Raw genomic sequence first — 23,743 nt, 5'->3', positions numbered from 1 at the left:
CAAGTTAATCTTTTGCTACTGAAGGTTCCTACAAGGAAAACAGTCTGCGGTAAAGAGGAGGCAGGACAGTACGCTAACTGATGTGCTTTACAGTTTTTGTCTCCTGATAATAGGCTATTATACAGTGAGAATAAAAGGCCCAAAGCTCTCCAAGTTACTCTTTCTACTGTGTAATATTAACTGAATGGTAGCTCCACTTGAGAGAAGAAAAGCGTATTAGTTACATTAAATCACTACTTACTGTCATCTACATAAGGCAGAAGCACCCTCATGGGCCTCATGAGTTTTCTATCCTTTCAGGCTGGATACACAGAAACTCCAAGAAATTCACAATAACAGAGTCAAAAGTGTGTAGTCAAAACATTTATGGTGGACTATACCCAAATTATCAAAATTACTTTACCTGTTTAATGTCATAAACATTTGAGATGAAGAATGTGTCACTGAAGTCAGACACCAATGCTTACCAGAGAAGAAGTTTGTATTCCTAACACCAGAAACACTCCACTGCTTGATTTTCAGTAGGTCTTCTCATCTTTGTGCTTTACTGGGAAAAGAGGTAGTTTTGAGAGTGAAGCAACCTGTCACTTCGATGAGCTCAGCTAGAGTGTAATACTCCCATTGCAAGAGCCGATTGTGTGCTGTTCCTGTAGAACACCTCCTAAAGTTCATCCAGGACTAAAACGAGACGGCACAACTGCTTGAAAAATTACCTCTTACTCACTAAATAGTTCACGGTTTGTACCTATCCCCTTTTACAGGGGCTAAATTCAGAACAGACGAGCAGCTACTATTACTCCAACAGATTCCTTCTTACTCTCTGCCTTCCTTACGTGAGGCCCATACACATTCTCATCGGCTGTTTTCCAACACTCCGCAAACTACAAACTCAAGGTACTTGGTTACGGTACTTGCTTTGGAACGCGATCACAGAACTGTGATTCCAGCGGTAGCGTAAGTGGGTTCAGCAGGTAGGGTAAAGAGATGGATCAGGTTCCCTCCTGCGCTGCAGGCTGGGCGCTGTGCTGGGAATGCTGCACGGAAGAAACACCCTGCCCGACCTGGCTGTTTGGAATGCCTGGCTGGACTGAGATTTCATCCAAGGATTTTTACGAGAAGGACCGAGATTTGACCACCTAACCTGCAGTAGGAGAAAACTGCCAACCTATGCACTTTATGGTAATGACCCCTATGATAAAGGTTTGACTGTGAGAACCTTTTCCGATGACACGCACAGTGTTGCCAAACAACTGGAACAGCCCATAGATCAATTACAGCTGATGATAGTTCAACTTTGAGGATAAGTCCTTTGAGAACACTGTATCATTTTAATCTAAACACGGAATGTCATACTATACACAGCAGCACAGCCGACCAAGCTTTTGAAATAAATAATTTTAAGGAACACCTCTTGGTGGCAATGCTCGCTTCTGTTAACCATTTTCAGAAAAAAATTTGCAAACCACCTGGGCCAGTGAGAGCAAGAAGAAGGGAAGCAAAGCACCAGGTCAGCACGTGGTTAAATTTTCTTTCTTGGGTCTGCTCTAATTCTAAATTTGTTCAACCTGAGCTCCTGGAACAGGCTGTGCCCCGGGCAGGGCTTCCCTTAACAGACTTTAAGAAACCTTTTCTCACTGCAAGAGTCACTGATTTGTTCTTGAAACTCCCTGTGATGAAATGAAGGACCCAAAAGCATTTAATTGTTGAACACATAAAAGGAAGTATATTTAAAATAAAAAAAATTGGTCAGACTGTAGAGTCAATTACCATTTTTAAAGGAATTTACAGGGCTGTTGCAGATGAGTCTTTTGGAATAGTCAGTTTATCGCAATGCCTAAACTGGTTTCTTCATTGCACAGTATTTTCTTTTAAAATGTGTGCATTTTTTAACAATTACATACATATTAAAAATCAGCATTTCTTTGCTTAAACTTAATTAAAACGTTAATACTCTCAGACAACACAGATCTGAAATGGTGAAACCAGTAATTGCCCCCTCCCACCTTACAACAAATTAAATTGAGACAAAATTACAAACACATTTCACTACATGATTATTATTAATAAAAATCAGTTTGTTTTTTTTTTTTATAAAGTTGCCCAAAATGCAAGGGATGTGCATAGGTTTACAACTTAGTCAGAATAATATTTTACTTTATTCCCTTGGGTACGTGTTCCCATGAACGGAATGTACTTTGCTGTAGATTACAGGTTTTTTCAACACAGATACACCAACGGCATGAACGCTTGCGACTGTCCACATGCATTAAGAGTCAAGACCCAATTTCAAATTTCTAAAAGTTTTACAGAGTTCTTCAAAGAGACAGTATCACATTATCTGGATGTTACACAAAAGTACTTAAAAACACTATCCTAGAAAAAAAAAAAAGCGAAGAAAGGCCTTTAAAATTTATGAATTTGTTTCGTAACCACTAGACTAATTATTTCAAATAAATAAAGGAAAGCAAAGTATTCCAATTCATAAAATCAGACCCTAAAAAGAATGTAGTGTTCCACCCCCAAGTTAAGGTAACAGAATCATATTATTATTACTATTAAAATAGATTATAGAAAGCAGCATCTATTTTGTGCAGTTTTTAGGGGCCCTTGAAATAAAAAGCTATGATTTCCAAAAATATAACATTCCAAAGGACTGAATAATGCATATATTTAAAGATACATTTTATTAAAGTTTAGGAGAAATGATTAAAAAAAGATACTGTCTCTTTAAATTAGTGTTTAATTTGTTTTTCCCCCTCCTCCTATCTATTTGGACATGACAATAATTATAAATTTAGGTCACACTACATCTAGGTAGTCTCTAGGGGCCAAGACCTGTTGACACAAGGTCAATAACGAAGAGGTTTTCCATGTATGAGGTGGTTCCCAGTAATGACAGATTTTTTAAATTTTTTTTTTCAATTCTCTCGTGACCGGTCTAGTAGACCCAGGAGACTGGGACCCACTGTGAGGCTGTACACACAAGCTCGATGGCTTCCTCCAGGTGCCTGATAGTTTCATCAATTTCATTGTTGATAATTGTTAGGTCAAAGTAGTGTGCATATGTTCTCTGTAAGATTTCGGACTCCTTCTGCAGGCGCTGAAGAGACTCATCCTGTTTGGCAGTCAGGAAAGAAAATGGGAGAGAGAGAAGTTGGAGCCTTTCGTACTCCTCTACAACAGCTTACTAGCAGTTACTTACAGAGAAGGAAACAGGCTAAAAAGTCTTAGGGAAGCCTAGGTGGTTTTCATACCCCACCTAAATATATGGAAACCACATGGGAGAAATGGCACAATTTCTCTCTTGAAGCTGACATTCAAACGGCACTCAAGTTATTGATGTTACTTGAGACAAAACACAAGTCTAGCACTAAAAAAGCAAGGCAGAGGATGGAAGCTTAGAAAAGCAGCACAGACATGAGCAGCGGAGACCGTATATGAATAAAATGTACAAAGTGCACAAATAAGAGCTATCTGGCCTACGTCCAGGTAAGAACATGAGAAACAGGAGAGAGTATATTGTCAGGTATCAGCTGTTCATGGTTTCGGTTATGTTTTCTGTTCAACAGCAGTCTTCTGTGTCTACTTCCTTTAATAATCATTTACTGATAAGGAAGTTCTCACTCCACATTACTTTGCGGTTCCTATTTCAGAGCATGCCATTTCCAGCATCTCCTAGTGTGAGATCCTGAAGATGAACCACACGGCCCGCACTCAAAGGCCAGTGACAGCAGACTGGTGCTCTCCATGGCTTTGGGTCAATGTCCTTACAGAAGCACGTTCATCAGACTTTGCGGGCGCCCTGCTTTGGGGGTGTGCAGCCAGCAACGCTACAGCGACGGGCTTTGTTAGTGAGTTCTGCCTTTCTGAGAGTGCAGGATTGCAAAAAGGCTCCTTTCTAGGGCTCTGCAGCAATTACAAGTTTGAATTCTCTTCCTGAAAATTCCCTTAGAAATTTAAAAAAAAAAAAAAAATCACTTGTTGCTTTCGGGAATCTCGAAATAGCCATGCGAAGGTAATCAAGTCCTTCCTGCCCCACAGGTTTGGGGTGGATATGGGGCAAAATTACATATGAACAGTACAGGCTCCTGCTGCCCTGGAGTATCTGTAGTGTCACCCTACTTGATCAATCAACTGGGATACACTTTGTTGTAACAGAGTTTAGGCTGCAGGAAGTACAGACACAGTGCCCAGAGCTGTTTTCACAAGAAATTATTCTGGGAACAGAGTTTTATTCAGCTGATAAGAAACTTCCCCTCTCCCCTTTTTTTCTGTTTAAACTTCCCAAGTATTTGTATTCACAGTGACAAGTAGCTGTGGAACAGCAGCTTTCAGGTCCTCTGAAGGGAACAACCTCTGCTGAGACAGTTCTCCTTCCCTGTAGCTACGAAACCAACCACTTCTGGAGGAGAAGTTCTGCACCAAAGTTACAGTTCTGCTTCTCTCCTGAAGCTGTAGCCTCAAATGAGGGGGGAAATGCCACCTTCACTTGATAATCACCACAAATTTCATTCAAAGTCCAACAAATACTCCTCACATGTGCTTCTGTACAAGGGATGCTCCTTTTACGGACCATTACGCATCGCTGGTAATGCCTGGAACTTCCATAGAAAATACCAGTGCATGCAAATTTAATTTATGCTATTAACAAACTGGGGGATATATGGATCAATACTAATATTAAATATATTTGTGGAACATTTCATATGGCCCAGTGTCTTTAAGCCAAAAACCTAGTTAGGTAAACTGCCAACTTCTCATAGATTCCAAAAGAGACATCAATTTCTATCAGCAGGGGATCTAAACTTTTCTTTTTAAATTAACCTACAAAGGAAAAACCTCATACTTGTCAAGCAGAATATTTTCAGTGCTTTAAACGTATCTTGCTTTAAATTTTATATTTAAAGCCAGTTTTAGCAAAATCATATTGCACCTTTAAAAGAGTTTTAATCTCATGGCACAAAGCTAACAGTACCTGAAAAACCCCCATGAAGCCTTAGAACTGTTAAGTCGTATGTAGCTTTTTAACTGCTATTCAGATTTCCCAGCGTCACCTTTACCTACAAGTATAAGAATGAACTTTTCTCACTAAAGCATCTGTCTTACTGTGACTGACAATAAAAATCTGAAAAACTTACGGCCATCTCATCTTAAAAAAAATAACTGGTAGATAGAGAAAAATGAATACTAACACTTAGCTTGCACACATAGATGTCACAAAACCAAGAGTCTCAAAAATTCATTAGATTTTAATATTTTTCTGACTTAGTTTTCCTAGATCCAACTTTACTGGGATCAAAGTGGGTTGTATTTTGGAATATCTAAATTTTTTAGCCTGTTGGAAATGTAAAATATTGCTTCTTTCTTATACTTTTAGGGGCAGTAATGAGTTTGGGACAGGCAGCAGATTTCAAATAGGTTCAAACTTGAGAATGTTCTGCAAAAAGAAAAGAGATTACAGTTCTTGATTTTTGTTTTATTCTGGGACCAAATTTCACCTGTTTGTGACAGAGTATCTGTCTGTACATTCAAAACCATGTCAGACTTGGCTAAGTGTTTCCTCTGTGTCTGTCAGTGACAAAATTCATCTTTGAAGCTAACACTTCCTCAAATTTTTCGCAGTAGTAAGTTCCTCTCAGTTTCTCTAAAATTTCTTAATTAGATTTTGAATAGCAAACATCCCAGATTATTCTCCAAGAATATTCTCCAGCAGTTGTGCTCTCAATAGTGTCAAGAAAGAAGATATTTATCAAAAATGTTCAGCTAGCTGCAGACAGACAAATGACTGACCACAACTTTGGTAATTTCACGTTTGGGAGCAGAACATCTGTCTTTCCTTCTCCCCTCAGCCCTCATGCAATAGGCATTTTATGTGGGTCTGGTTGCAACGTGTCCATTATTGAAACAGGTTCTTCTTTCCTGATCACCAGAATTCAGTTCACTTTTCTGATCTTCTCTCCTTCTCCACCACAGCTGGGACAGAAAGGAGTGAAACATGGCTTTTATCCACAAATCTCTCCCAAGTGCATAATGGCCACCAGTGATATCTTCATTCTCTGAGGGCTGGGGTTTTTTTGGCCTTAAAATACATAGGACAATAGCTGCTGCTTGTGACAGTCAAAGCACAGACTAACAAATTACTAATATTCCCTTCTAAGGCTGTGAACAATGTATAAACACACCATCAGGCCTCTGCCAATTTTGCTCCAACAGAAAGAAATTCTCCTTAATTTAAAAGGCTGGTGGACTGCAAACTTCCTAAGAAAAATTCCTTTTATTCTTCAGCTGTAGGAAGGGAGAAAGCATAGCTAAAATTCAGAAGAATTTGGCTCAATAAAGATTTACACATGGCTCAATAAAGATTTAGATCAAAAAAGCGGAGCCTGCAAAATCCTCTTTGCTCTTGTCTGGGCAACGGGAGGTAGAAAACAGCTGGAGGAAAGAGGAACTACTCCAATGTTTCCTGATATGCTCTCTCCTCTCTCTGTTTTAGCACAGCTATAATCTGATTTAAGTTTCCTTTGTGATCAGACAGGTGGGTACACTCTGGGAGATTTCCTATATGACTTAAATTGGTTTTGTGCTTTGCAGAATTGCTCATAGTGCACCGCTCTATTCAGTTGGAAAGCATAATATTTTGTCTCCTGACTCTTGCTGTGTGTCCTCGATTATTGAGATATTTTGTGTGGTCTATGATAGGCTAAAGTGTCTCAAGAGAGATACTTTTAAGATCAGGCCTCTGCACTGATTTTACCACAAAATTCAGATGTACAGCTGTAAGAGTAGAAATTTTACTCTCTAGTTTCTTTTTACTACCAAATAATTTTAGCGCAGGTATCTGAAGTCATTATTACATTACATTTTTATTCCAATGGAGAATGGGAGCGAGCGTATCTACATTCTAAAACTACTGAAATAACCAGGACTACCTTGTCAGCCCCTAGCTGGTACTTACAGGCAATTTTCTGCACCATTTTGGCAGCTATGTACAATTAGTACGAGTGCAGGAAAATGAAAGAAAAGCAAAGACGAAATTTAAGAAAACATAAGGGGGGAAAAAAGGACATTCATTTACAGAAGTGTTCTCAAAAAGCGTAAGTAAAATAAACAAAGTAGGATAAGAGGATAAACAGAAAGGGATACTCATTATGCAAATGAACCCTTCAAAAAGGAAGCATGAATGGGAAATATGAAACACACACTCTCCACCCTTGTTTGCTGCCTTGCAGGCTGCTAACACACACACAGAATTTGCATATCTCCCTTCACGCAGCCCAGTAAACCCTGGAAAATAGGATGCTGTATTTGGCTAAGGTCTGTTGCTATTACCATTTCCTCCCCCTCCCTTTCCTTAAGTTTAATTGATTCATAAATTAGCATGCTTTATAAGAGCAGCCTCGGTTCAGCAATTCACGTGCCTGAGTGAAACCCTGTGTGCACAGAGACTTTAGTCACAAGACCTTAAAATAAAGACACAGCCATTCAGCGTGAATGCAAATATTTAGAACATAACACTTTACTTCTACTAATATTTCTTTGGCATGAACAAATATTTCCCCACCACTACTATAAAAGGTACATTTCTGTCCTCTTGCCAGTGTACCACAGAAAGCATTTTGTCCCTCATATGAACTGTCCCAAATGCCTCTATATTACATCCTGCAGCTGGAAGATTAAAAGTTAAATACCCCTGGCAGATGAGTGAGGCCAAGGAAGACCGTGTGGGAGCTGAGACACAGGTACGGAGGCAACAAACCCAGGCAACTACATCATCGCACAGGGTACCTGGCTGCCTGAGAGCTGCTGCACGCACGGTGCTTGCCTCACACATCCTAAGAACAGCTCTGTTTTGAAAGTGATGCCATGCCATTTGCTTGGACGAAGGCAAATTCAGGGTAGAATACAAAATTTTAGTATTTTCTCAAGATTGTACTGATTTACAGCATACGCCAACACCAGCAGTTAGACAAACTGTCACTTCACTAACATTGCAAATTATGATGTTCTGAGAGATCTTTGTCTGTACGCTCGTGTGACATTTACCAGTTAAGGTGTGGGTCCATAAGATACGGTGAAATGACATAACTTACTGCTGTGAAAGTTAAAAGATCCTTCTTCCCCCTCCTATCCCTCTTCCTGGCTATGTGCTTTCACTGCTTGTTCTGGCATTGGTACTTGTCAGAGCCTTTGTGAGCTGCTTGAAAACTGACAAAAGTCCAATTTAGAATTGAAGTAGCTCCCTAAAGGATCTGGAAAGTGCCATGGCCAGTGCGGACTGGCAGTACATGCCCCAGAAGCAAGTTAGAGAGAATCGCTCCCTTCATCAACAGTGAACTAGTGGAATGCCTCAGCTGCCAGTAGAATTACAGCTTGAGGCCAGTACTTTTCACTCTCCACTTGCTATTTTAATAATCATTCAGGGTATTTGCATTTAAATATGTTTGTCTTGTTCCTTGTTTTCTTGCAAGCCTCTGTAGTGATGTCACAGTTTCATACTTGTGATATCGTAATTACATTTCTATAAAAACAGGCTGTAGAGACAGGGCTTCTGACTTTATTTTTGCGTGATCAAGGAGACATCTAGGGGATTTGGAACAGATTCATGGTCAAATCCAATTGATTAAATACCTTAATATCACGTTTAAAAAAGGCTGAGCAGATAAAGTGTTTGTATAAATACTGTCTGCCCTGTTGTGAGCTAAATCCAGAATTGCTTGATATCATCTTTGAAATCAGTAGCACTCTGCAGAATGGATACTCTATACAAACTCGGTAGGAAATTCAGGATGTGGACCTCCATGAATAGTTCGCATTATTCCACAAGCAATTAACCCTTTGGCCAAAGCTTCTGATTCTTAGAGAACAGTCTTTGAAAATAATAAGCCTATTCCTGATATATATTTGTTGTATAGAAAAAATACTGAAAGATAAAGGTGGGATGACAGCACAGTCACGCACACCAGTTTCTTCAGTTCAGGCCAGCTGTAATCTAGTGCTAACATTGCAACTCAGAACTGAGTAATTTGTGCTAATGATTTGTCAAGGATTTGGAAATGGATCTTTGAGCTAGGGTAGAGAATGAAATAAAAGAATATGTTTTTTTAGAATACGTCATGTGGATCCTTCAACTTGAAGCTCAAATTTTGAATTAGAAAAATCAGTTAATAAACAACAAATGCATCTCAATAAACTTAATAGTGCTGCCATACAACTGTCTTTCTGCCTCTCGACTTATGGACAAGGAAACAATTAAAGAGTCTTATCTGCGTATTTGAATCTCATCCTTAATTCTGTCTCTGATAGGACATTAGATTGCAACATGCCATACCTCATTAATGCCTGGGGTAATCGTAGGTGCAGCAATAAAAACAACAAAAGGAGCAAACTCTGCAGTTCTCAGGACCTTCAATGCCTAGGTGAAAAAAAAACCAGATATTTTAGAAGACTCCCCCAACAATCAACGTGAAATAATTTTAGTCACACAAGCAAAAGATACAAAATTGTGACTTACAAATGCTGGTATTTGTTTTTAAACTGATCTGGAGTCAAGACCTTAGTAAGACAGACACCTAACTTTTTGCATTAGTTTACATTTTTGGTGGTCAAACCATATATTTATGCTTAATTAAAGTGAGTTTTCAAGACAACACTAGCATTTTCAGAGAGGCTTTCTCCATACAGTCTCAAAGAGTGCAAAATTCTGTTTGCATTTCAACTGAACGATTAACACCAGGTAAAAAAATTCAGTCATGCCATAAATAGGGAAAAGAGCCAACTATATTTTAGAATAAAAATTGATTAGAGTATCATTTTTGTCTGACTTTTTCTACCTATCAACACTTTTTAATTATTATTTTCTGAAACAAATGATAATGTGATGTGAGAGGTTTGAAGTTTTCAAAAAGTAAGCATGGTGAAATTTTTAAAAGGTGAGCATAGCACTAATGCAGTAAATGCAGCACCAATCCCCCGAACCAAATGTATGGAAAAGAGTTCTCATTAGAAAGTTGACTTAGCCATAATTTGCTGAGTGACACACAGATCCGCCATATGTGAAACTCTGGTACAGATCCAGGCTAGACTGAAGTGCAGGACAGTAAGTAAACATATCTCAGCTGAACTCAAATGGATGGACTAGATAAAGTAAGACTACTAAAGGTCAGTCTTTTTTTGCTCTTGTTTTGCTTTTTCCACTTCCTGTCTTCTCCAAAGTTTTTTCTTTTTCTTTTTAAACAAACAAACAAACAAACAAACAAGCACCAACAAAGAAAAACCTACAATCCATCTTTTTCCCAAGCTAAAGAGGTTTTCATGTCTGCTGCTTGAAACCCACCTATATATAAAATCTATGCCAACCTCCTCTAAACAAGAGATAAAACTCCATATGTGAAAGTGAAGAAAACTCACATGACTAAAAGTACACAAGGGAAAACAAGCAAGCAGTTTAAGATAACTAGGAGTAAGTCCACAAACAGGCTGGCCTTAATGAGCCGAGATGGATGCAGGAGGAAGCTGGTTAAAGAAAGAGGCTTGCTAGACACATGCTGGAGGAAGTGTAGCAAAGGTGGCTGTTACCAGATGTAAATATAGTCTAACAAAGAAAACGGCTTCTGAGAATTGTAATGCTTCTGAATAATGCAAGTTGAGGAGGTTTATCAAGACAGTTTGCTTTTAACAACTGTGGCATTTGAACTAACTATAAATGCTGCTCTCCCTGAAAACAGTTAAATGTGGGATTTTATTTTTCAGAACAGCACCACGCTAGCATGCTATGTGAACTGTCCTAAATAATTTAGTCAGGTGTCATATTTCTGTTATGAAATTCTTAAAGAATTTGAAGTTCTTGAATCCATTCACAAAGAAGAAAGAAGGCAGCAAATTTAAATAGATAACATACTGGTCACAATTTTGTCTTTCCTTTCATTTCCTTTAATCTGCTAGAATAATATAAACATCATGTTTGTCCATATTCATGTTGTTCCCCTTAACAAAACATATAAACACATCCTTGTGAATTGAAAGTCATGACTATGTGGATGTTTCAAAGGAAAGATCAGAAGTTTCTGCTGAAGATTTTATATAATGAATGAACAAACTATTAGTGTTTCTTGAGAGCCTGATTTTCCTTCCTGCCCACTTCCAAAAAATATAATACTGCAACACAGAAAGGAGTTTGTACAGTAACAACACTGATCTGGTCATTGTACAAACAGCATCAATATCGGTGATTGACCACAAATGTTTCTGACAATGCTCAATAGAGATAGGGAGCCAAGTGTCACAGTTAGGAACAAGACTACTCTCTAACACAGCATCAAAGATAAATGTTTGAAAATATCAAAACGTTACTCCTGGCAGGCAATGACAATCACTTGGTTTGATACGTTTCACCGGATATGAGGCTAATACAGTAAAAAGTTACACGGTAAGTAGATTTTCAAGCCACAGTGGTTGCATACCAAGCTAAACTATGTTATTGTTTCTGCTGTATGTTCTTCTAACTAGATGATTACCAGAATTCTACCTAACAGATTGACGCTTTGGTGTTCCAGGGACTTTTGTTCCACGTTATCGTATGCATTACTTACCTAGTATGCAATCAATAAAAATAAATATATCTCAATAAAATAAGGTTGAAGGATTTGTGGTAAGTCCCATTTTCATATACTTCTAATTAGTTACCTGAGGTTCTACATCAAGTATTGCAATTAGTCCCTGCTCATGGATCTTTCGTATTGTTTCCAGTTTTGTCCCATACATTGCATCCTCATGGCTGCCATATTCCAAATATTCATTGTTTGATATATCCTGCATCATTTGGTCATGTGATACAAAGTAGTAATTTTTCCCATTTTCTTCATCTTTCTTTGGAGGTCGAGTTGTGTCTGAAAATACAAAATATTTTTAGTACAAAAGCAATATTAAGTTTATATATGGCTTTTTGTTTGATTTATCAATGCTTATTCACTGAGTGATAACCTGTCAAATCACACATAGAACAACAAAGCATAAGCTGAGTGTGAAAGTGTAAGTCTAAAAAGTGGGTCAGGGCCTGATTACTTCTTGTTGAGTGAGATGAAAGCTACTTAGCAATAATATACTTTTTGAATATATTGCTTCTGCAGACTGATGTAGTAAAAGATGTAGGGCCTACTAATCCTTTTAATTAACTACCATTGTGTGTGACATGACCTTTATGATCAGGTTTTCAGTAGGTAGATAATGTCTTCATAAAGCATTCCCCCAAACTCCACACCCAACCAAAGGCCTATCTCAAAAGCTACCTATTCCTACCACAGTTTTGTAAAAGAATGCAGAAAATGCAGTAAAATCCACTCCTGAGAGTTGAGAAGAATAAATTCAACTACCTAGAGTCATCTGAAAGACCTATTAGGTTCCCATTAACACGTAAAGCGTATGTGATATTTTTATATGATCTATTGATATTATCACTAACATGAGGAAGTAATTTGGGTCTCTAAACACCAGCATAAAGTGCTATTTTAAATGCCCTATATGCCTTAAATCTGAAACATCCATATAGGACTGTTAGATATAACACAGGAATTAAAGGAGACCATTGTTCTTCTGGAGTGGGGCTGGAGGTCAGGTGATGTCTAAAACAGGCATCTAAACATCATACTGATGCTTAAGCACCTGAATTTCATCCTGATTTGCAGTCTAGTCTTTTTATATAATCAGTGAAGCAATTCTAGTGCTTCTACAGAGCAGGAAGCTAACTCAGGAAATCTAAGGCTTGGTTGTCATGGTATAGGTGAGACCATTTTAACAGGTATTCGAAGATAAAATAACTAGTTCAGCTTCTACCTCCCCACAGCAACAAAGTCAGTACTTGAGAGAGACTGTGTGAAAAGCATACTGTAAAACATTTATTACTCTTTGGTTTAGTTCTTTGTACTGGAGAACATATTTGTTGGGTTACTACTCCCTTCCCCCCATATAATCTTGTCTGTATCGAATAATATAGGTACAGTGTACATCACATACTCCTGGCATTGCACTTTCAGAGCGTCTAATCCAGGATTTTAGTGTCTTGATATGAACAGTGCAGTTTCACGTTGCTGGTGGGGTGATCTAATGGTTCATGCTTTCAAAAGGGCTAGGTCTTTCCATTTTCCTTCTGCTGGCACTGGTCTTTGTCTAACTCCTTAGCAAGCAAGCCTGGGGAACGTAACTCAGCAGCCAGCTAATCCTTTTCCTTTAAAAATAACACTTTTTAGCAACAAAATCCTTATAGGTAGAAAAACACCCTAGTGCAATTTTAAAGTGCTAACAAGATATGAAGAAAATTAAGGTATAATGGTCATCAGTCTCACTTCTGAGCCATGTACGATGTTTCTGAAGTCAGCCTGAAACAGAATGGACAGAGTTAACTGCTGGATGGTCTTGTTTCAGAATGCCCAGCTTGAGGAGAAAGGGTGCATCTCCAAGAGATCACGTAGTAGGATATGCAACTCCTGCCATGGTATTGCTAGAGATTGCTGTGAAGGGAAAACATCCCTGTGTTCTTCCTAACAACCCACTTGTAAGCAGTGAAGTTAATTGTGTTTTCTTTTTCTTATTGTCGTCTCTGGGAAGTTATTTTAGTATAACACCAGTCCTCAAGGCTAGGCTGTGAAAAGTAATTTAAAACATTCAGATAAAGTACACATTAAAGGTTTCCTCTAAATCCAGTTTATATTTTTTCTCACAGGAATTGCACACAGTTTTCAACGTCAAGGCTGTTCCAGTCTTACCTGAATTGTAAATGTAAAATTAGCACAGAAAAATGTTTTAGCCTTCATTCTAAATTAACAAAAATTTGGGGTAGAGAGAAGTATACTTAAGGAGAAGTTTCGTGAATACTAAGAACATTCGATGTAATGGCCAGCAGATCCAGAGAGGTGATCCTGCCCCTCTACTCTGCTCTCGTGAGACCCCACCTGCAGTACTGTGTCCAGCTCTGGAGCCCTCAGCACAAGAAGGACATGGACCTCTTGGAGTGGGTCCAGAGGAGGGCCACAAAGATGATGAGAGGGCTGGAGCACCTCTCCTATGGAGACAGGCTGAGAGAGTTGGGGCTGTTCAGCCTGGAGAAGAGAAGGCTCCGGGGAGACCTTATAGCGGCCTTCCAGTACCTGAAGGGGGCCTACAGGAGAGATGGGGAGGGGCTGTTTGCAAGGGCAGGTAGTGATAGCACAAGGGGCAATGGTGTTAAACTAGAGCAGGGTAGGTTTAGATTAGACATTAGGAAGAAGCCCGTTACAATGAGGGTGGTGAGACACTGGCACAGGTTGCCCAGAGAGGTGGTGGAGGCCCCATCCCTGGAGACATTCAAGGCCAGGCTTGATGAGGCTCTGAGCAACCTGATCTAGTTGAAGATGTCCCTGCTTACTGCAGGGGGGTTGGACTAGATGACCTTTAGAGGTCCCTTCCAACCCAACACATTCTATGAAAAGTGGTGCTACTTACTACCCCTCCCTCTGAAAAAAAAAAAGAAGAAATATACCCAGTCCTATCACAGTTCCCACCTTTAAGATAGGATTCATCTCAGCAGAACTGAACACACGTATAGTACAATAGGTGTGCTGTCAAGGATGAAACAAACAATTTTGCAGTACACTGAACATTGCTACTTACGAGGAATGGGGTAAGCAAATCTGTCTGGGTGTTTTGTGATGAGTGTGTTTTTTATGTGTCTTCTTCCAACACCGTGTGCACCTAATCCACAACACAAAAAATGAATTATAAATTTTCCACCAGAAGGGGCTCAAAACTATGCTATTATGTTCAGAATAATAATTCAAAATTACCTAGTAAAACTAGTGTTTTCCTTTTGAATGCTGGCAGTTTTACTACTTCTTCATATGTGACGAGATCTAATTGATCAAACACTAAAACACAAAAGAAATCCCCACAGGGATAAGAAAAAAAGGCATATTAAGGGTGATAATTAATTGCACTATAAATTCTAATGTTAGCAAGTTTTAGATTTACAATACAAAATAATATATTATGGAAAATAAAACCATTTCATTATGCAATTTTAACAAAAGTGTTCATTTAAAAAACTGTTAAAAAGCAATAACAAAGCTACTGAAATGCTCAGGAAGGTTTGCATGTCCTCTCATGCAGTATTCAGCAGACTACAAAAATTAGATAAAATGGCATGCCATTCACATTTGCATTCCTAAGAAATAGCAATACTAAAGAAAAATCTGTAGACAGTGACCAACATGAATACAGTATGAGAACATCTATTTACACTAAAGATAGGGATATTTTCATAATCATGTTTTAACAAGATCTACGGGAAATGTATAGAGAAGAGTGTAAATACTTGGTGGTATTTATTCTTCAAAACTACCACCATGCTAATTGTAATTAGAGTTCTCTTTAAACACACGTGCTAGTTAAATTAACATGCTTTTAAAACTTGCGACAGAATGAAGAATTCTAACGAAAAGCGATGGCATTACATAAAAGAACCTCTACCATATTTAGGGAAAAATTGTAGAAGTATTGTTTCAGAAATAATTTCAGCTGCAGTTGAAATTGGATGAATTCCATCATGCCTATCAACCTATTGTCAATTGCCAAGGTATATAATGATTGACAAATCAAGTTTTGTTCATTAAAAACAACTTATTCCTCCTGTGCCCAATAGCACAACATCTCTGGTAATTCTTGCAGAATTGTAATGAAAAAAGATGCCAGGAGGCAGTTAATTACATTTATAAAGATTACAGCAATCAGCAATTGTGAGCAGAATAACGAACAAGAGTTTTCAGTTCTGTACTTATGCATGCTATAAAAAGAAGGGAGGAGAGACTGCATCTAAAGCATGGGATCTTCGAATGTTTCCAAGTCCTAAGCTGGTGTATTCACCTCAACTATATCCCATCCAAGGGGGGGGTCTTTTAGGATCAGTTTGGATATATCCCTCTCCCCCTATCCAAACCCACTTAGGAAAGCAGGCAGTGTCAGAAGCTTTAGTTTGCTTGCTCCATAAGCTCCCAGCCACTAAGAACATTAAGAGTACGGAGCCTACCAGCAAGCATGTGCTCTTTGTACTAAAGTCCCAGTTAAAGCAGCAAAGGATTTAATTTAACTTATTTCCTTTTATAGGGTAGATTTTTCAATTCAACGACAGTCTTTTTACCCTAGAGAAAAAGTACAACTACTTCAATTTGGTCAAACTATAAATCAGTCAATTGACATACTCAACTCTCTGAGACCTTGAAAAGATACAGATATGAAAACTTCCTAGTCCATGTGAAGCATTTTGAATTTCATCCTAAAGAAAAATCTCTTTCAACCTTTCCCCAAATATTACAAGCAAGAATTTAGTAATACTTTTCTTCCATTCCACAAACATGGAATTCTTACTACTGTCCTTTTTGCAACTTCATACTATTTAAACTAATTAATAATTCACTTCTTATTGGAAAGGGTTAAAGACCTACATCGTGTTAATCAGTTTTACCATTCTAACCATCTAGGTCTGCAAGGAACTTTTTCCATTAAAAAAAAAAAAATATTAAAAATCAATCCTTTATTTTCTTTTTGAACAAAACCACATTATGTTAGATACAAACAACAGGATCAAACAACAGAGATGATACATATTAATGCCTTCATCACAAACTAGCAGCATGGAGATGATGTGTCTCAGTCTACATGGATTTAGCTAATGATTGTAGGGTTTTCAAACGCAAAAGAAAAACGATTATTTTTTTATATACACAAGATAGGAGGAATACAGGGCACATTTAAAGACTGAACTTTAATGCATCTGTGTTACTAGCTAATAAAGAAAAGGAGATCTTGAAAGGAAACAGTAAGAAGCAAATAAAGAGGCATTGTCACTTGACAGGTTACTTACATGCACAGAGGCCATTGGGAGTAAGACAGCATGAAAAATGTACAGGGGTCATTGAGATATGGCTTGTAATATATTAGTAAAATAAAAAGTATATGCACAAAATAAACTTTACCATGCAATAGTCTAAACACAAGGCAAATAAATCACATTAAGAAATGATAAACATATTTTATAAAAGCTTGGCAATTTTCCACATTACGCATAATATGAAACTCAGTTCTAGTATGTTCTAAAGAGGGTTCTTTTATGAAGTCCTGCAATAACATTTCAGTAAAATAAATAAAAAATATATCTAGATATCACTGCAGTATATCTCTAGAGCATTTATAAAAATGTCAGTCAACCTAATAATGATGGCCTAATTCTGTGGGCTTTGGTTTAAAACTGACTTTACAGTGATAAGATGTATGATCATGAAATTGTCTCCTGCAGGACACAGTACTCTAATATCAAGTATGGAGGAAAGAAAAGTGGAATGGTATTTTTCTTGTAAAGGAGAATATATTTGCTTTTAATTACAACAACTAACTGAAATATTTCATAAACTATGTCTGATTTGCAGAATAATTTCAGTCCTAGTTCCAGTAATATCCCAATGTATCAACACCAAAATCTTAGCTCTCAAATCATTAGCTAGCCACACAAATCTTAGTTGACTATGAAGTATTTTACTAGGTCATTTCTCAGCACCCCAATTCAGTCATCCCTAAGACAAAAATAACACGGAAGTCCAAATAGATTACCTGCTGCTAAACAATTTATTGAATTTTATAATAAGATATAAGAGAAGTAAATTCTACTTTATTGTAAGAGCAACATTTTGACATCTGGATTAGACTTCCCAGTTTCAAATTAATTATACTTATTTTGGATCCAACAGAAGAAAAGATCTGGTTTTTATTCTGAGACAGATACACTGAAAGCTTGCAAAAGCCAGTGTTGGCATATTTCTGACTAACAATGCCAGATGTGATAGAGGGGTTCAGAGAAGGTAAACTCAGCACCTCCTTAGTTAAACTCATGTGAGCACCATAGCATTTCAGCGAACCTCTTTATATCCTACATTTGACATCATTCTCTGGAATATTACCGGTGTCACCTTTAATACCTCAAGGACACTAAGATCAATAAACATTTCTAGGAGAAATCTTGATTGCAATCTGCACTTTCATTGACTTCTTAGAGGGAAGGGGAAGTGTCAGATGGTATTCTGAAAAGAACAGTTTCTTTTATGGGTCATAATGATAATTTTTAATGTTCGTGTTTCTAATTTTTGGCAAGTACTGTGCTCTGATGTAACGTGACTAACAGCACTGAGAGTGGCAAGCACTAAGGCAGGCAAACTGCACAACTCAAGTGCTGTCAACCTTCTCCAAAACGTCCCTCCTACCTCAAGATAGGAAAGTCTAGATTGCCTTCCATTAAAGGATTTAATTGATACAAAGTCTTTGAGCTAGTTTTGCTCCTAAGGTATTGCCTGCTCCTTCTCCTTTCCTTTATTCCTTTGTAGCATGCCACGCGTAGTCACACTGACGTTATTCGCTATATAGCTGCACTGTGAACTGTATTAAGAAATATATCTGCCCTAAAGGAAAAGAATCCATGTTTTTTTGTTGGGTTGTTCTTCAGTTAGTGCAGTTAACAGCATGGCCATGCAAAGTTATAGTGGCACAACTGAAGGGAGTAGCAATGCTGTGGGAATGTATGCTGGGAGCAACTGATAAAACTTTAAAACCAGTATTGTCAAAGATTTAGGTCATAAAATCCAGTTTATTCTCAACACTTTTTGTTAAGGTCATAATTAGTAAAACATGGTCTAGTGCTACTGCAATGGAGTGGAAACATTAAAACAACCAGAATGTCAAACCACCAAAAGGAAGCAAGCAATTTAAAGTTTTCAGTCTCTACTTGTCTCATAATTAAATATTTAGAGACAATCCAAAAGGGTTTTCAGGGTAACAAGTAATTTTGTATTTAACTGTGAACATCATAAATGTGATGTTGAATTAAGGAGTATAACTGACAATTACTGTTCTTTGACTTCCTTAGATTTTATTTTCAAACGACTTTTAAGTGAATATAAATTCTGTAGTACTGATATTATGTAGTAGTGATATTATGTTGTACTGATAGTTGCCCAGGGAAGTTGTGGATGCCCCATCCCTGGAAGTGTTCAAGGCCAGGCTGGATGGGGCTTTGAGCAGCCTGGTCTAGTGGGAGGTGTCCCTGCCCATGGCAGGGGGGTTGGAACTAGATGATCTTTAAGGTCCCTTCCAACTCTAACCATTCTGTGATTCTATAAATTATGAGCTCTGATACTGCATGCGGATTGTACAGGTAAGGAGAAATGTGAAAATACAGATTTATATTGTTTAATTGGTGCGTTCAAGAACGCAACTGAAAAAACGCAGAAATTAATGCAATATATAAAATACTTTCACTGCACTGTTTGGACAGGTATGTCTTTTAATTCTAATAAAAATCTCTGCAAGCCTCCCAAGAGATCACAACAACATACTTATCATCACAGTATGTGATATCAATGCAAAAGCAATGGAAGCAGTTTTAACACATTGAATATTTTATATTAAAAGAAGAAAAGAACTAAATTCCGCTCATGAATGAAGGGGTCTTCCTTCTTTACTACTAGAACTAATGAATATTCCTGAGCAAGGATCTCTTAACTCTGCACTTCTACTTTCAAAATTTTCTAAAACAATTCAATTTTTCAGCAGTCTAAATAAAACCCCAAATTTAGGATTCAGGCAGAAATCAGTGCAAGGAGGATGAACTTCCACCGTTTGTTCTATTTAGTAACTGTAAATAACACACTGACTACACAATGGCCCTTATTCCACTTCCAGACGTAACGCTTCAAGAAAAATGCCCTTTCATGATGTTTTCACATATATAGTCTATAACTATCAACACAAATTAACAAGGATGCTAATGAAGTCTTCTGTAGAGCACAGTACAGTTATGTAGATTGCAAAATTCATATCCTGTTGGTTTCTAGTGCTCCTTTAAATATAAAACCCAAAACAATGTAAGTCTGTATTAGGACCTCTTATGAGGCAATTATTTTGTTGCAGCTTGTCTCTCACTGATTAAGGTATATGTTTAAGTAGCAAAGAATAAGCAGAGTAATGTTGGCATAATTAGAATTTTACTTATATTTTCCTAAGTAACTCAATAGGTTTATGTAACAGGGCTAGCTGAATGGCAAGGTTTAGATTGTAAAAAATTTAACCTGTTAAAGATACTTGCTTTTTTTTTTTCCATACCTGCATTGTGCTTTGCCAAATATTTGTCTTTGTACTGCTTTTTTTTCTTTCCAAACCAAGTACAGCTGGCCTGTTGCTCCTGTTTGGTCTTCTCCATGGCAATACAAGCAACTCGCCTGGTATATGGAGGAGAAAAAGATTTTTTTGTTGTTGTTGTAGTCAACGTATTTTTAAAAAGCCACACAGAATGAATTAGAAAAACAAGACTTTTTAATAGTACAAGAGTTTAGTAAAACTTTCTAAAACCTTTTTTTTTAATGACTTGACAGCAGTTATGTACAGAGATATTTTGATATAAAGAATATTTGCTTAGTGGTAGATCAATAAAACCCACAAATCAAGCATGGGAGGAAGGGTAGCTACTAAAATGGCTGTAGACCACTTTGCAGCAGATTAGACTGGAAAAGCATGAGGTCCGAAAAGACCACTATGGTCTAAATTACTTCACAGCAAGTTGTGCTGTGCTGTGGAACTATTTTGAGGTGGATCTTTAGGATGAAGTATTGCAAGTGTTCCTGTTGCAACGTATACCAGCGTCTCCCTTATGTCAGGGCTTGCAAAGGAGCTCTTGAGATGGAATGAAATGTCTTGTCTACCTCTGTTTCTCTTCTAGCAACATCTCCCTTAGCCAGTCCAGGTGGCACAGCTGCTGTTAAACCCTTCACAGCACTCTAATTCTTTTAGGTAGCAAATCTTGTATGAAATATGTTTGGCTGGATTATCCATATTGATAAACTTTCCTGAGTTATGGCCATAACATTCATGGCCCAGGACTTGCTTCCCACAGTTTGTGCTGATACATTTAAAATATTTGCTAAACAACTTCTGCAAGAGCTCTGCATTGCTTTTGCAGTACTCGGTGCCATTGCTGTTCATTGAATCTGTCATTCAGGAATCTTTTCACTATGATTTCTTTCTACTTCTTGGCTTTCACATCAAAAAGGAAAAAGAGAGAAAACCCCAAAAGTCCATCAATGGACTTTGTGCTTGACGTCTTGCTAACATCTTATTTCTGCAGCACTTTCGTATAAGCAGTAGTAATGAAAACAGTGTTTAGAAACTGAAAGAGGAATTAATTTATACCCCTTACATAAACAATTTGCATGTAGCCTTCAAACCTAGTTTCCTACAGCATATCAGAAAGAACAAATGATGTTTACTAACACAGGTGTTCATTTTTCTAATGTAACCACACATATGATATTGTGTGCAACCCTTACTGCTATGCATATACGAGAAAAAAAAAACAATGCCATGCAAACTGAGGTAATTATAGGCTTTTTTTCAAAAAAAGGAAAAAAATATACAAACACTAGCTATACAACAACGAAAAGCATGAAAGACAGAAATAAAAGTAAAGCTAAATTCATTTTTATAGAAAACTTAAGTCATACCATTCTTGAAGTTCAGGAGAAGGAATAAGACCCGCAGTACCATTTTTGGAGTTCTCAAGTTTACCCTGCCACCAGTTGTGATCATCTTTGCTAATGATTTGGATAATATCACCAACTCGGAATCTGATGCCAGCTTCTTTACAAGGAATGAGGTCATCCTTTGCTGGATCATATTCAAATTGTGCTCTTACATATATCTATAAAAAAGAATTTATAAAAGACACTGCGATATTATTACTGGTACAGTAGCAAGAGTAACAGGTGAAAGTTTGATCTGTGCATGTAGCTACACATACTGTTTGCAACAAGCAAAGGAAGAAACAGAATGGCAAAAGCATAAGTGATAGTTGAAAATGAAACAGAAACCCACCCCCCAACAAACAACGGAGACATATGATGTTATTTTGAAAGCTCGTGTCTTTTACATGTACTGTAAAACCTAAACAGCAAAAATGAACACATGTAATAAACGATAGAGTCCCTCAAATCAGTATTAACTATCACGAACCATTACAGACTAAACGCCAGCAGCTTACAACTTGATCTGTACTGTATTTTCGAACTGAAGTCCCATGATATGTTTTAAAAATTTCTATGACAGGAAATTTTATTGGACAATACAAAGAACTTCAGCTACCTTGCTAATCTTCAGTATTTAGAATGAAAATTTAGTACCTTTTTTTTTTTTTTAAGATTAAATAGGAATTCTTCTGTTGCAGCTATCGCACATAGTTACTTGGGAGGATTCTGGGAATTCTCTGCATGGGTTTTTCAGTAAAAGTCTACTTCCGCGTAAGTGAAAACTAATGATTTGAGTAAGTTATTCTCTAAGGAACATTAACAGAAAGAATTCAGATTCTGACTTCACAATTTAAAATAATACACCAATCCTTGCTTTGTGTGTTAGTGAGGTCTCAACTCTAGAAAAGTAAAATAAAAGTTATCTCCAGTTTTGATTGCTAATTACAGCCTTGGTGCATCTAAGGATCTTAAAACTGTAATTATATGTCACGTCCAAGATGGGTAATTTCTACAGTTTATGAACCTCAAACATCACCCTATAGCATCTCAGACAGCCATGTATATTCTACTGCTGATTTTCTTACTAAAAATTGACTATAGATTTAAGAAAAAATAAATTACATTACAAAGCAATATCCTTCAACTGTAACAAATACTTCTCAACTTTGCTCAAATTCTGCTCCAAGAATAGTTGTAATTATGTAGTATTAGCACTATTCATGAAAATTTTAAAAAGTTCCTTCCTATAGTAATCCAATCTTCAACCCAACATGTGAATAAATTAGCTTAAAATGGCTAATCACTACTGTCTTGTACCTGATGCATTTTTATCTGTTTACAGTGAGAGCATCAAATGGTAATAGCAATATAGAATGCAAATTTTAATATACTAAATCTGACCCTTGTTCTGCTGTGCATTGAGTGTGTGAGTTTAGACAAGCAACTCAACTTCTTTAATCACCGGAAAAATAGGATATTTTGAAACCAACTATGCTTATTTAGTAACTGGTTTTCTATGAACTAATCAGTGTTGAACCAACCCCTTATTTCCTCTCAACGTTATCTAACATACGTCTAGAAAAGGGAGCAGTATTTTTGGCATCTAGAAACTTCCTTGTTTTTCAAGTCCCTGCTCCAGTTTGAGCCATTATCCACCACATATTGGCTGTTCATGGAACATTACAGACTTCCTTACAGATAGCAACGTATCTGTTATTCAAGCCCTTACTGTCTTCAAGGATGACAAGCTACCAGAAAAATATACCGCTTCAATGGAAAAAGACTCTTGAAAAAAACAGGTGACTATAAATGGTGCGAGTACGAGGAGCACCAATCTTCTGATATCGCCTTGAACAAACTCTCTTCTCCTGAGAAAAATACCTTATGAGAGGAAAACCAAAACCTATCACAACAGTTTGGAAGGTCTTTCATTGAGCCCTTCCAGGACTACATTCAGGCAGCTGGAAACTTCAGAACACAGCAGAAAGTTGAAAGAACCATATAGCTGTAAGCTTTAAAAATGGGAAAAGAAGTGAGAGCAATCCATCCTCGTAACAGGTATTCCAGACAACTTAACCAGGCAGTAGTATAAAAAGATTGTCAAAGGCAACACAACATGGAGTCCATTGACTCTTTTGAATGGAATTGCAAGAGTTATT

General features: G+C 37.4%; 1 protein-coding gene across 11 annotated transcripts in view; it reads right to left on the bottom strand.

Moving 5' to 3' along the window:
• Positions 1 to 1,695: 1,695 nt before the first annotated feature.
• The window catches only part of CASK (calcium/calmodulin dependent serine protein kinase), a 223,053-nt gene continuing 201,005 nt past the window's right edge, over positions 1,696 to 23,743 (bottom strand). For 6 of the 11 annotated variants that reach the window (XM_074603666.1, XM_074603595.1, XM_074603629.1 and 3 more), the window contains 7 exons: positions 21,564 to 21,760; positions 20,170 to 20,285; positions 14,814 to 14,894; positions 14,641 to 14,721; positions 11,683 to 11,885; positions 9,329 to 9,412; positions 1,696 to 3,115 (listed from right to left, as the gene is read on the bottom strand). In XM_074603666.1, coding sequence (XP_074459767.1) covers positions 2,939 to 3,115; positions 9,329 to 9,412; positions 11,683 to 11,885; positions 14,641 to 14,721; positions 14,814 to 14,894; positions 20,170 to 20,285; positions 21,564 to 21,760 — 939 coding nt within the window. In that variant the 3' untranslated portion in view covers positions 1,696 to 2,938. The remainder of the gene's footprint in view (positions 3,116 to 9,328; positions 9,413 to 11,682; positions 11,886 to 14,640; positions 14,722 to 14,813; positions 14,895 to 20,169; positions 20,286 to 21,563; positions 21,761 to 23,743) is intronic. The other 5 variants (XM_074603622.1, XM_074603576.1, XM_074603604.1 and 2 more) reach the window with 1 other exon arrangement.

The sequence above is a fragment of the Larus michahellis genome, chromosome 1, assembly GCF_964199755.1.
Source record: "Larus michahellis chromosome 1, bLarMic1.1, whole genome shotgun sequence".
Classification (NCBI taxonomy): Eukaryota; Metazoa; Chordata; class Aves; order Charadriiformes; family Laridae; genus Larus; species Larus michahellis.
The sequence above is the reverse complement of the archived record's forward strand: the minus strand, read 5'-3'. Positions and strand labels throughout refer to the sequence as shown.